Raw genomic sequence first — 14,094 nt, 5'->3', positions numbered from 1 at the left:
CCAACCAAGTTTACATCCGGTATGAAAGTACTTCCGTTTTTTACGGATTATTATTATGAATGTACCTCAGCCGCTGTAGACCTCTGCCGCCTACAGGGGAGCGTTACACCTCGACCATCAGGAAAGCAGAGCTTTAAAGATTGTTGAAGTTCCAACTTACTATGCCTCACAGGACAGCTGAGCTTTCTAGCAAGTGCATAGAAGTGGAGACTGAACGCACATCCGCCGCATACAGCGGACCGTTACACTTCCATAAAATTACACACTAGATCGCATGGTGAAATACAATAACAAACCTTTCGGGCAAACTAAAGGGCACATTTGCTGAAGAAATGTGTATCCAGTTGTTCCAAAACAAAGACGGGAGGCATTTGTTTTCTTTTAACAGAAATTTATTTATTCTATTTTAATGACAAATATATTATGAGAGAAAAAAAGACATCATCAACAAAAGTCGATATATAAACACTGATAGAAATATCACATTTAAACACTGTTATACTGTGTTTATTGGACGGACATGTTTTTAATACTCTGATTTTGTAACACTAATAATGTACAAACTAAAGAATACAGAAATACATTAACTTCACAAAAGCACAAAATTTGATTCGACCGTAATACTTAATATTGAAATACCATAAATAGTTAATAGTAAAAGAGAACATCAAAATACAAATAAGAAAAAAAACACTGCACTTGACCGAGCAATTTAAATCTGCATGGCTTATCAGTGGTTTTATGACAATTTATCATTAGACTGAAGCAATAAAAATCCATGTGAAAAAAATAAAATCCGCGTAGCTCGCCAACTCTGATCCTAGTGACGTAAACAACAATAAATATACAAAACCTGAATAAAATAAATGCAAATATAACATAAAAAGGTGGCCGTAACTGAAGAAGTTGTAAATTATGCAATGACATTATCATGGTTTTAACAACAAAGATACATGAATGAATTAAGACATTATGACAGTTGTTAGGAATTCTGCTACGATTAACTGTGCCGGAAACTGACAACCAGTTAACTATTTAAGAGTCTTCAAACCCGGCATAATACTGCGATTTGAGTTATGTTTTATTACTTGACGTAGTTAGAATAAGTCTTTCTTTCGTTAAGATCTTCAAGTATTTTTACTGTTTCTTTGCATTTTAATAAAATAATGGACTTTGTCACCTAATATTGACGTGAATGCAACATCGGAACTGATGAACCATTAAATGTTCTTAACTTCATTTTGCATTCATCTTCATAAAGGAAGAAAATCTACTCCAAACTACATCCTCAAGACACCTATGTATCAATTAAAGTAATTCTGAATATATATGTTTATAAATTCAGAACTTTAGAATCACAGTCGATCATCTCCAAAGTAACAGTTTAATTTTCCTCTTGTCTCATTAATTCGGGACACTCCGGACATTTTCTTTCAAAAGTTCGATAGCGGAAATGAACGAAATCTGTTCCCGAGAAGTAACGAATTAAGAACATGGTCACTATGAGAGGTAGGGCAACTGGGAAGGATCCACTTGGCAGTGTTTCCCGGCTTCATTGAGGGGAACCAATTTGAAAAAGCACGTGTCATTATCCGCAACCAATCGTTGTAGCTTGTGACGTAATGGCTGATAGTCCGCTGAAATATAAAGAGTTCATGTACTGTTATGCCATGTCAAATTCATACAAAATTCTATGTCAGAAATGTCTTTAATGACTGTTTTAACTTATTTGCTAACAAGCGGTTTTAAACAGACAATTTGAAACAAAAAGTCCAACAAGAGCAATATTAGAGAGATTACGAACTACTTCTCATACGGGTACGTGTCTATCACGTGGCTCAGTGTGGGCTAATTTATGTGCACTACGTCATCTAGGTATGTGCACATTGAATACGTTTATCATGACATGAACGGTAGCACGCGAAAAGTGATTTATACGAGTATCAGCGAGTATTTAACTTACCTGATTCATAGAAGTCTTTCATAAGTTTCTGTTCCGATTCTGCGCTGTTAACAAGCACGTACGTATCCGGTCGAAGCATACAGTTGCGTACACGTGTAATCGAGTGAGTGGCGGCCACGCCATGGTATATCCGGTGGGCGTTCATGAGCTTGGCGACCGGATCTACGTATTCTTGTTTGAACACCGCGGGATCCACCATTAACCCGTGCAGCTCGGTCAACTGGAACGCCCGCAGATCTGAAAACCGGATGTCCATGGTCATACAAAGTTGGAAAACATTAAGTTTTAAGGTAAATAGTAATTTGAAAGCATGACAGTAGGGCTGATTTGTGCACATCTTTTAAAGATGGAAGACGCACACGTTATTGTATCAGAAACACCGGCAACGCTGGAGGTGTGCGTCTACCAGGTATATTTATCACCAAAATATTGTCGCAACCATATGACAAAATGTAATTTTAAACCATGGAAAAATGAATTCTGACTACAGAACAAAATATATGTTTTTAAAAGCCCGAAAATATGTCCAGAACGTTCGTCCACGGAAGCCTCGACCGCAAGACATACCTTCATCGGGTAAATAGTTGAGTGGCAGTATGAAAATCTCGCTGTCATCCAGATCTTTCTGCTTGAAAACACCAGTAGAGCGTGTCCATCGTTCTGCGCTTGCCTGGTCATCGAACCGGATCACGATGAAAACCTGCTCCGGTAACCCCCGGTAATAATCGCCCTCGCATCGTATAATCTGAAGGAAATGGACATTCGATTTGGACTTCGTATTACGTAAATATAGTAAATATAAGGGGTCATTTGATATGCAAGAATAAAGGATAGAAACTCTTCTTTTGCTGTTCAGAAACATTCGAACGTAAACGGGCAATGGATGTTGATGAAATTAAAAAAAAGAAAATAACGCTTGCCCTTCTTAATATACTTATAAAAACCGGATGGTTTCAGAGGTTGTATTTTGGGGTAATTTCACCTAATCGTATCATAATTCAACAAGAAGCTACCGTAGCCAGTATATCTGTTCAGCAAAGCTGCCATCTTGTTTACCTGTTCGGCAATGCCAAGAAGCTCTCCTTTGTAGTTTTCCCGGATTTTCTTTTCCTTTACGAAGGCGTTTATGAGTCGCTGGGTGTACTCTTTTTTCGCTCGAATAAAAAGATACACTTGTTTACTCGCGGGTTGGAACTGAAAATGTAGATAATATTATCTATAAACGTATATGAACATGTGTGTGCTTAAGTAATAGGCTTTGAACTCACATGTTCAAACATATAAACATTATTTTTTTCTGTATTTATTAGTTCAAGCAAATATACCTATTGCTATGCTCAGGCGAACAGCTTTGCGCACAATCGGAACACCTCGGCCATTTTTTATCGAAAGCAACTTCGGATGTGTTTTTACATCCGTAGAAAAAGTTCGTAAAATTTTGATGAATAGTATTAATCATTTGTAGTGTATTAACGTGTATTTTGTATCACTTAGTTCAAACTGATTTCCAGTGAAGTGTATTATTGCATAAATAATTAAGATTTTCAAGAGTAAAGTTTTAAGTTTGAACTGCTAGATTCAAATTACTACGTGATCTTTATTTAGAAATAGGATAAGGAAAATAATAACTTACCCGAGGAAACATGTTCTGTTTCTGTTTAGCAAACGTCACGGATGCTTTTTCTGTGGTGTTTGGGAATGGATGCGCGGGAAAAATGTTCACTTGAACCCCCTTTTCACGTGCGGAGAGAGGTGGCCGCGCACTTGCCGTCTGTGTGGCGAAAGATCTGCTCTTTCTGCCGCTGTTTTCGCCTGGCATTACTTGAACACTGTTTGCACTGAAATGGGCAAAATATTGTCAGCTTATGGCAACGGTCCCCAAAACGTAAGGCTATTCGGAACACCTCGAACATTTTCCATCGAAAACAACCCCGGAATTATGCCGGTGCATCAGTAGACGAAGTTTGTAAACAATATATAATGGAATTAATTCATTGTAATGTTTTAATGTATATTTTGTATATCTAAGTTTAAATTGATTTCCGATAACGTGTATTATTACATAAATAATTCAGATTCCCAAGAATGTAGTCATTAAATTTAACGGCTTTGAAATTACTACGCGATATACTTGCAGCGTAGTTAAATGTAAAGATTTCTGACATTGTGAACCGTCCATATACAGACGAGGTTTTTTTCGGTGGAACATGGCCGAGGAGTTCCGTACTCATTTTTAATGTAACTGTGGACTACATGTACTTTAAAGCTATGCATGCAAGGTAGTCGAAGTTATATAAGAATTGTTTTGGGGTTTTAACAGACAGACAGACAGACATACAGACCGACAGTTTATTTTGACCTTTACAGTGTACATCGACAACAACACATACATTTATAATGATCAATGTCAACATGTATGCATAGTGACAAACAATGTAGTACAAAAACACACATGAAGTTAATACTTGTTAACAATATAATTACTTACTGATATAAGCAAAATCAAATGAAACATTATTATATAAGTAAATAGGGTACATATTTGTTGCCATTTTCCATTGCTGTTAAAGAAACTAACAAAATCACAGTCTAGCGTAAAACAATCAAAGTGCAAATACATAAACATTACTCCTGGCAATGAAACACTTGCTTCAAAATACCTGTCTTCAAAATAACTATCGCATAATCTTCTTTATTTTAGTGTTTAGTGTTGACGCTCATGTCTCCGTCAATCGGATCGCCGGGAGTTTTCTGATTTAATCATTTAGGACGCCTACGCAAAAATTCAATTATGTCATTGATCCGTTTGGTTAATTGAGATTTTGGCGGTTCGCACATGCGTGCTGACTTGTAAAGCTCTTTAGGGATTTGCGCCAACACTAATTAAGTTATAAATTAGCTTTGCTCTACCCTAACAATTAGTAGTAAACCCGGATTATGCGGAATTATTGGATATTAGTTAAGCAAAAATAAATAATAACTTTTACATAGTAACAGATGAATGGGTTTTATTTACAATACAGAGAGATATTCACAAAATAAGCCCACGCCATAATCCTCATTTATTTATGATACACAATACGAAACAAATTACATTCAGAATATTAATAATGACAGACAATATATATTCAATTTCATTTACAGTTCGAACATACCCGCCCTTGGGAACATAATTATCAAATTATAAACGATGTTGTAATGTTACCCAGTACATTTAGATTTACAGATTAAATATTGTATCAAACATTGATCAACTCCGTATTAAAATGTGGTTTATGAGCCAAAGCGGGGACTCAAAACCAACGTTTAATATCATCATTTATTAAAATCTTGAAAGATATCTTAAATTTGATATGAAAATTCAGCCATGCTTTAGAAAATGATAAAGTTTGGCTTTTTGACATTCTGTTCGTCAGTTATTCAAAAGTAATGTATCTAAATCTATCCAATGAATAATTATCATCATTAAATCATTATATTGATATAGGTGGCATAATCTATCAAGCTTCTTATGCATTTTGCATGTCAATTGAATTTTCATAGTTAACATCCATTGTTCAAAATGTATGGTGGCGACAAATTGTGAAGGCAGGTTTGAATTACTTTCCGCCGCTTTTGAGAAATTGAAATAAACCTATGAATAAACAAAATATAACAAAAACACCTGATGGTTGTTTATTTTTCTGTTCCATAAAAGGAAGAAATTATATTATATTTTTTGTATCAATTTATTGAATTTAAAAAAAAAATGCATTTTGATTTAAAAACCAGTCCATGCAAGTTGGTATTTCATTGAATACATTGTAAGAAGATTCCGTATTGAGGTGTATGGTATCTGAATTTAGTTCCTATAATAGGAATATTAGCAAAAATCTTCTATAGATATATTACCATAATTTTAATCTCGTTGCACGTAATCTGGTGTTAGTCTGGCTTTTTTTTTCAAGAGGTTCTTTCTTTAATAAGATTGTCTTAAAGTCACCACATAGACATGGTCTTAAGTCGGGTCACCTTAAATATCACTATTGGGATCACAATGTCGGGATTAATTTTAACAGTCAACAGCTAAACGTCTTTCGAAATGGTCGAATAGCATTCAGATCGTCTACCATATATCCCCTACCCGACCCTCCCCCCCACACACACACACCACCATGAACCACCCCTCCTCCCCGGCGATGGGTCAACGGGTCCTGTTATGATTGTACTATAACTAGAAGCTATTGATTAGAAATAGATACTATCACAGTGGAGACTTTCATAATGCTATGGGTAATATAAGATGGTACATTGTCGAAACGTCTTGAATAATTCATTAATTTTACGGTGCCATTGCGCTTGAATTGTACATATAACTTCAACGGTTTAATTAAGGAATCCGCCCAACATGTATAATTAAGATCTCTGATAGCTCCATTATTGCATTAACTAATTAATTAAAAGTTGATACCGGGTGACCTTTTGGTAAAATTCGATAGGTATTTGATGACCGATTACTTATATTAATTATGTAAAATTTGTAGCAAAAAAGTAACATTATACATTAAGTTATATCAGTTTGTATATTTGCTTTTTATATCAACTTTAATCGGACTTAAAATTACCTATTTTTCAATCGTTGAAGACCAAAAATGCTTGTTTCATAGTTTATTTTCGGTAAAAAAAATCATTTCTATTTGTGCACAACGTACAAAACTTTTTCATGAAATACTTGGTTACCGGGCAGCCGCACTTCAAACATTTACAAGTCACAATTTAAGCAACACGGCACCGTGTTTTCTTTTTTGTTTATAAAGCAATGTTCCAATCGTAACTCCTCGGCCATTATCGAACAGAACTGACGAAGTTTGCCGGAGAGGGCCGAGTTGTTAAGATTGGCAATGTTCGGCTCGTTGAGATTGACATTGAAGCTGGTGTTACTTTAAATGAATTCAGAACCGAAAATTTACGATAAAGGTGACATTACACAAACATGTTATTACTGAACAATTCAAGATCGCGATATATAAATTCATAACTCATGCTTAACTTTTAAGAGTATTTTTTTTCAGATCCATTGAGTACTTGCAGCCATCGATCTTAGAATAAATCATTGTTTTAATAATGGCAATAACTCAGTTCAAGTGATATAATAACATGAGAAAGTTAAAACCAAATCACTTTTTTTATTATACAACCTACGGAATCCTATAAGGGCCATAGCGACCACACGACTCGCCTTATTAATTGCCCAACGAAAAACGCGACATTTCTTTGTAACATTTTCGCATCAATTTGTAGTACTTTGTAAAGGAATATTATTGTGTTTTCATTTGAAGTTCGGTAAAATAAATGCGAGATTTGAGATTGACTTAGGCGAGGTACGGGATTGCTATGGCCATAATAGGATTCCGTATCTACCTGGGCAGACGTGCGGTTTATTAGTTAATGCACGTAGGATTCGCCTTTTATTCTGAACGTTTCAAAGCACTTCACAAACAGTTAAATTTGAATTTTCTCCTCGTGAAACGCAAACAAATCAATCCTCTTGTAAGATATAGGAGACGATTGCGTGACAGAAGAGATATTACCTGCCGCAAGGATTTCATTCTGCTTAAGTGCCATCGATTACAAGGTTGATGTACGGCAACAGTGTAAAATATCTGCCACTTGTTTCCTTGTGAATTGTTACTATGTTTTTTGAATTCCATCGTAAGAAATTTACGAGTATGGTAATCCTATGTTTATTTGTAACTTGAGGTAATAATTTAAACAGTTCAATGGTCTACTTCTAGGTTGCAAATTTAGAAGTGTGTGTGTGTTGAATTTAATTCAGTTGAATTTGCCTGTTACTGATAAAGAAGCAACAATTCGCCAAGTCTTGTATTCGATACGAAGAAATAAAACGTGCATTTTTAAACGGCAGATCTCTTAAAGCACGATTCACCGCAACTATTTGTTTAAAACAACATGTAATCAAATAAATAGAAATTCCATTGCTGATTCCTGATATTATACGCTGAGATTTAGAAAACGTTGCCTGAACCCTTTATATTACAGCAAATCGCATTTTAGAAACATAGGACGATTTACTATTTGTTCCAAAACCCTTGTAATCAAAGAAAGTGAAAACTACTGATAAGCCGCTATTCAATATGTATGTATTGACACTTTGTCTGCACCTGACTCATATCGTTAGAAACTTTTGTTGTGGATTAAAAAGAAAAACAACATCCAGTGACCCAAAATGTGCCCCAAACCGTGAAAAAATCATGGTTCCCTGTTCGGTTGAACATTTTAAGTGATAATGGTGATACTAGTAAACTAACTTCCAATCCAAAATCACACAAAAATGCAAAATAAAAGACACAGAACACAACAAAATATGCAACATACCTTATCAAACGAAAATAAAACTGTCAAAGAGCGTATAGATTAAACATTAGTATTAATTCCAAAACGTTTGCACCATTTATCAACCTAGCAAATATGGGGATATTTAACAAGCCATCAAGCCATAACATGTTATTTAATCTTCTCTATTGATACTCGATACAGCTAAATGACGGATAGAGAATCAACAAATCATGAAATATTTATACTCATGTTTCCAAACATTGTTAACTCGTTTTGTCTTCTACTAAAATGAGGAATGGATACAATTCATGTAAAATAAATAGACATTGTAATATTTCTCATGTACAATTAAAGCTAATTCGTGGTCGCTAGGGGTGTAAATATTTTGTAAATACTACATTTATACTCGAATCTCTTATCTTAAACAATTATTTGTTTGATTTTATACACGATAAACGAACAAAAACAAAAATAAAATACATTCAAATTTTAGCTCACCAGTGTTCTTTTATGTGCTGTTTAACTCCTGTTTTTTTCTGACAAATAAATATCAGAATGTTTTAACACGGTATTGGGTATTTATTTGCACAGAGAAACCGCGTATATAAGACACCATCGACTATTCGGTATTGTGCGTTATTTCACATTGATTTAACGCTTAAAGATAGGTCTGCTTAAGATCGCGATTTCGGATCCTCCATAGGCCGTATTTATAATACAAAGCTTTGAAGACCTTGATTTTAATAATCTATATCGATTGACATGAATACTTTGACGGCTTCAAGACTAGATCGTATTCCTAAAGTCAATGTTTGCTAATCCCAAATTGGCTTTCTAATTCTTTTGTGTTTCCGATTTAAGAAATAGAAATAGACATGCATTTTTAGATGTTTAAAGATAATACTATTTGTGTGTGTCAAAGGTATACCTTTTCATAGTTATAAACATGCGAGTTCTCATGAAATGCTAAATAACTTAACTTTTTTGTTAAAATTGTCAATTTGTAACTTAATAATTGCATCCACTCTGTAAGAAATCATACTGTTTATGAATGGTGTAAGGGCTCATGGGGATGGCCCCGGCCCCATTGTCACTATGACGGGGCAAATAAAAGGGGTACTCCTGCCCTCAAAATGAAAAAGAGGTAAAAAGTTTTTGTTAATTGTGTATATAAAAAGTTTACCTTTAAGCAGTCGTGCTTTTCGTTTCTATGCAGTAAATATATACAAGTTAGTCTTTCATCTGTTTCATTGAAAGCCCATTTGCTACGAACTAAACTGCATGCAATTTAAATCATATATACGTAATTCGTTGCAATTAATTGTTGAAAACCATGGAAGAGTCCATTCTTTGTATAAGCCTATATGCCTTCATAGGAATGCCTGATAATTTTGGTCAAAAACTATTATACATGCATCAACAGTGTCATACATGCATCAACAGTGTCATACATGCATAAACAGTGTCATACATGCATCAACAGTGTCATAAATGCATCAACAGTGTCATACTAAAATCGACAGTGTCATACACGCATCAACAGTGTCATACATGCATCAACATAGTCATCTATGCATAAACAGTGTCATACGTGCATCAACAGTGTCATACATGCATCAACAGTGTAATACGTGCATCAACAGTGCTAAACATGCATCCACAGTGTCATACATACATCAACAGTGCTATACATGCATCAACCGTGCTATACATGCATCAACAGTGTAATACATGCATCAACAGTGTCATTCATACATCAACAGTGTCATCCATGCAACAACAGTGCTATACATGCATCAACAGTGTCATTCATGCATCAACAGTGTCATACATGCATCAGCAGTGTCATACATGCATCAACAGTGCTATACATGCATCAACAGTGCTAAACATGCATCAACAGTGTCATACATACATCAACAGTGTCATCCATGCAACAACAGTGCTATACATGCATCAACAGTGCTATACATGCATCAACATAGTCATACATGCATCAACAGTGCCATGCATGCATCAACAGTGTCATCCATGCAACAACAGTGCTATACATGCATCAACAGTGCTATACATGCATCAACATAGTCATACATGCATCAACAGTGCCATGCATGCATCAACAGTGGCGTACATGCATAAACAGTGTCATACATGCATCAACAGTGTCATACATGCATCAACAGTGTCATACATGCATCAACAGTGTCATGCATGCATCAACAGTGTCATACATGCATCAACAGTGTCATACACGCATCAACAATGTCATACACGCATCAACAGTGTCATACATGCATCAACAGTGTCATGCATGCATCAACAGTGTCATACATGCATCAACAGTGTCATACATGCATCAACAGTGTCATACATGCACCAACAGTGTCATACAAGCATCAACAGAGTCATACATGCATCAACATAGTCATACATGCATCAACAATGTCATGCATGCATCAACAGTGTCATACATGCATCAACAGAGTTATACACGCATCGACAGTGTCATACAAGCATCAACAGAGTAATACACGCATCGGCAGTGTCATACACACATCAACAGTGTCATATACGTATCGACAGTGTCATACACGCATCAACAGTGCCATACATGCATCAACAGTGCTAAACATGCATCAACAGTGCTAAACATGCATCATACATGCATCAACAGTGTCATACATGCATCAACAGTGTCATACATGCATCAACCGTGTTATACATGCATCAACACAGCTATACATGCATCAACCGTGCTATACATGCATCAACCGTGCCATACATGCATCAACCGTGCTATACATGCATCAACAGTGCCATACATGAATCAACAGTGTCATACATGCATCAACAGTGTCACACATGCAACACTGTAATACATGCACCAATTGTGTAATATATGCATCAGCAGTGTTATACATGCATCAACAGTATTATACATGCATCAATTGTGTAATACATGCATCATTTGTGTCATACGTGCAAACAATTTCCTTAATCAACAATGTTATGCATTCATCGACAATGGCATACGTACAAACGATGTCATACATCAACAATACCATACGTACATTAACAATATCATACATCAACAATACCATACGTGCATCAACAATGTCATACATCAGCAGTGCTGCGCATTCATCATAAATGTCATGCGTGCATCAATGATGTCATATACGTGCACCAGCAGTGTCTTATACGTACATCAAAAATGTCATACATGTATCAACGGTGCTAAGTGTGCATCAGCATATTTATCTTCAGGGGACGTTCCCACACTTCAACTTTTAAAGTTTGATAAGGTCTCGCCAGAACAAAAATAGTGCGTGTATTTGTTGCACCGACCCCTCCCCGACCCCCTCTGTTCTTGTCCCTCTCTTCCAATGCAATATATTATTGCATTTACTCGTATTGCTAAGTGTTACAAATAAATCGATGCCAAAGCTTTGTAATAATTAACACTTAAGCCGGGTCAGGTGGCGATTTGACTAAATGCACAGCAAATGAGACACTATAAAGTATGTTATCCTAATGAGTTAACGATTGTTTGAAAATGATTTCTCTCAACTTTCGTTCTGGTTGTTTTCAATACCCTATTAAACTTATTTGTTTACGCGCCGGAGTGTCATTGGTCTACGATAAATATGTTTGCTAATGAACTTCAGCCTTGTCCTGTATTGACAACTTTCTCATGGAACGCTCTTATTTCTTGGACATTAATCAATTATGGTAAACGGCCAAACAAGCAAGCATCCATTTGACCTAATTCGGTTTACGGTTTTATTCATGAGGATTAGAGGATATGTCAAGAAGTTTAGGTTCTGATCTCTTTGGTTTTGTACATGGAAGTATTCTACCAACAAAGTTAATTAACTTGTCAATCCTGCTGACACTTTTATCATTCCCGGGCTTATTATGTTCTGGTCCGAGATTAACTTCTTCCGTTTGACTGTCACGAAGTGACTCCATGTCAATATCTGAGAATTCGGATTCAGAAATTCGCCTCGATCTTTTAATTTTTGACTTGTCCCTGGTTTTCGAGTGATATCTTGGTCCCTCATCGTCGTCTGAATTGTGGTCATCTTCTGCTAGTGCAGGCATGGATTTTAATGTGTACGCGCCAATATCACGTTGGCTAGTTACGCTTGGCACGTGCACTGTCTCCATGTTGTTTGTCGAAGTTTGCCGAATAATGCCGAGTGGTGTTTCCAAAGATGGCGTCCTTGCAAGCGACCCCGAACTTCTTATCCCTATTGCCATCGTGCTGGAAGATTTTTCGGATGGTACTCTTTCGGTCAAAGCTCGACCAATTCCGCGAGAGGACAAAGGTTTTGCGAGATTTCTGGCGTTTGCGTTCATGTCCACTCCTATTCAAGAAAACAAACACACACTAAGTCAACACTGATTTTCGATAGCGTTTTACTAAAGATAAATTATTGTTGAACTGTAAAGGTAATATTTAGAAAACAAAACAGTTCTGAAAATGGTAACATTAATCGAAACAGTATTTAACTAAACAACTCAAACCAAGCTCCACCACGTCTCACGGCAGTTAACTACATTATAGTGAGAAAACGGTACTGCTTTAATCACTAAGAACTAATAAGAGCTACTAGGAGCTACTAAGAGTTACTAAAAACTAATAAGATCAACGAAGATATACTAAGAGATACTTAAAACTTTTAAGAACTACTATATAAGAACTACTAAGAGCTACTATGAGCTACTAAGAGATACTAGTAATTTTTAAGAGCTACTTAGAGATAGTCAGAACTACTAAGAGCTACTAAGAGATAGTTAGAACTACTAAGAGCTACTTAGAGATAGTCAGAACTACTAAGAGCTACTTAGAGATAATTAGAACTACTAAGAGCTACTAAGAGATAGTTAGAACTACTAAGAGCTACTTAGAGATAGTCAGAACTACTAAGAGCTACTTAGAGATAGTTAGAACTACTAAGAGCTACTAAGAGATAGTGAGAACTACTAAGAGCTACTTAGAGATAGTCAGAACTACTAAGAGCTACTTAGAGATAGTCAGAACTACTAAGAGCTACTTAGAGATAGTCAGAACTACTAAGAGCTACTAAGAGATAGTTAGAACTACTAAGAGCTACTTAGAGATAGTTAGAACTACTAAGAGCTACTTAGAGATAGTTAGAACTACTAAGAGCTACTAAGAGATAGTTAGAACTACTAAAAGCTACAAAGAGATAGTTAGAACTACTAAGAGCTACTTAGAGATAGTCAGAACTACTAAGAGCTACTAAGAGATAGTCAGAACTACTAAGAGCTACTTAGAGATAGTTAGAACTACTAAGAGCTACTAAGAGATAGTTAGAACTACTAAGAGCTACTTAGAGATAGTCAGAACTACTAAGAGCTACTTAGAGATAGTTAGAACTACTAAGAGCTACTTAGAGATAGCCAGAACTACTAAGAGCTACTTAGAGATAGTTAGAACTACTAAGAGCTACTTAGAGATAGTTAGAACTACTAAGAGCTACTTAGAGATAGTTAGAACTACTAAGAGCTACTTAGAACTATTTAGGGCTACTAAGAGATAGTCAGAACTACTAAGAGCTACTTAGAGATAGTTAGAACTACTAAGAGCTACTAAGAGATAGTTAGAACTACTAAGAGCTACTTAGAGATAGTCAGAACTACTAAGAGCTACTTAGAGATAGTTAGAACTACTTAGAGCTACTAAGAGATAGTTAGAACTACTAAGAGCTACTTAGAGATAGTTAGAACTACTAAGAGCTACTTAGAGATAGTTAGAACTACTAAGA

At 35.8% G+C, this 14,094-nt stretch overlaps 1 protein-coding gene across 2 annotated transcripts; it reads right to left on the bottom strand.

Annotated features, from left to right (window-relative positions):
* Nucleotides 1-379: 379 nt before the first annotated feature.
* On the bottom strand, nucleotides 380-9,013 carry LOC128242216 (uncharacterized). 2 transcript variants are annotated; one of them, XM_052959301.1, is made up of 7 exons: nucleotides 8,798-9,013; nucleotides 8,339-8,358; nucleotides 3,597-3,801; nucleotides 3,020-3,157; nucleotides 2,531-2,708; nucleotides 1,964-2,200; nucleotides 380-1,637 (listed from the first exon to the last, which is right to left on the bottom strand). In XM_052959301.1, the coding sequence occupies exons 3-7, from the start codon at nucleotides 3,780-3,782 to the stop codon at nucleotides 1,501-1,503; spliced, it is 876 nt and encodes a 291-aa protein (XP_052815261.1). In that variant the 5' UTR covers nucleotides 3,783-3,801; nucleotides 8,339-8,358; nucleotides 8,798-9,013; the 3' UTR covers nucleotides 380-1,500. The 2 variants fall into 2 exon arrangements, with proteins under 2 accessions (XP_052815261.1, XP_052815260.1); XM_052959300.1 differs by lacking the exon at nucleotides 8,339-8,358 and having other exon boundaries at nucleotides 8,798-9,011.
* Nucleotides 9,014-14,094: the final 5,081 nt, after the last annotated feature.

The sequence above is a fragment of the Mya arenaria genome, chromosome 8 (genome assembly GCF_026914265.1).
Source record: "Mya arenaria isolate MELC-2E11 chromosome 8, ASM2691426v1".
NCBI classification, from domain to species: Eukaryota; Metazoa; Mollusca; class Bivalvia; order Myida; family Myidae; genus Mya; species Mya arenaria.
The sequence above is the reverse complement of the archived record's forward strand: the minus strand, read 5'-3'. Positions and strand labels throughout refer to the sequence as shown.

Excerpts from the sequence above, each read along its gene's own strand:
- LOC128242216 (XM_052959301.1), bottom strand. The coding sequence starts at position 3,782 with ATGCCAGGCGAAAACAGCGGCAGAAAGAGCAGATCTTTCGCCACACAG. Across the intron at positions 2,709-3,019 it reads TTCTTGGCATTGCCGAACAG|ATTATACGATGCGAGGGCGA; the intron begins GTAAACAAGATG and ends CATTTCCTTCAG. Across the intron at positions 2,201-2,530 it reads CAACTATTTACCCGATGAAG|ATCTGCGGGCGTTCCAGTTG; the intron begins GTATGTCTTGCG and ends TCCGGTTTTCAG.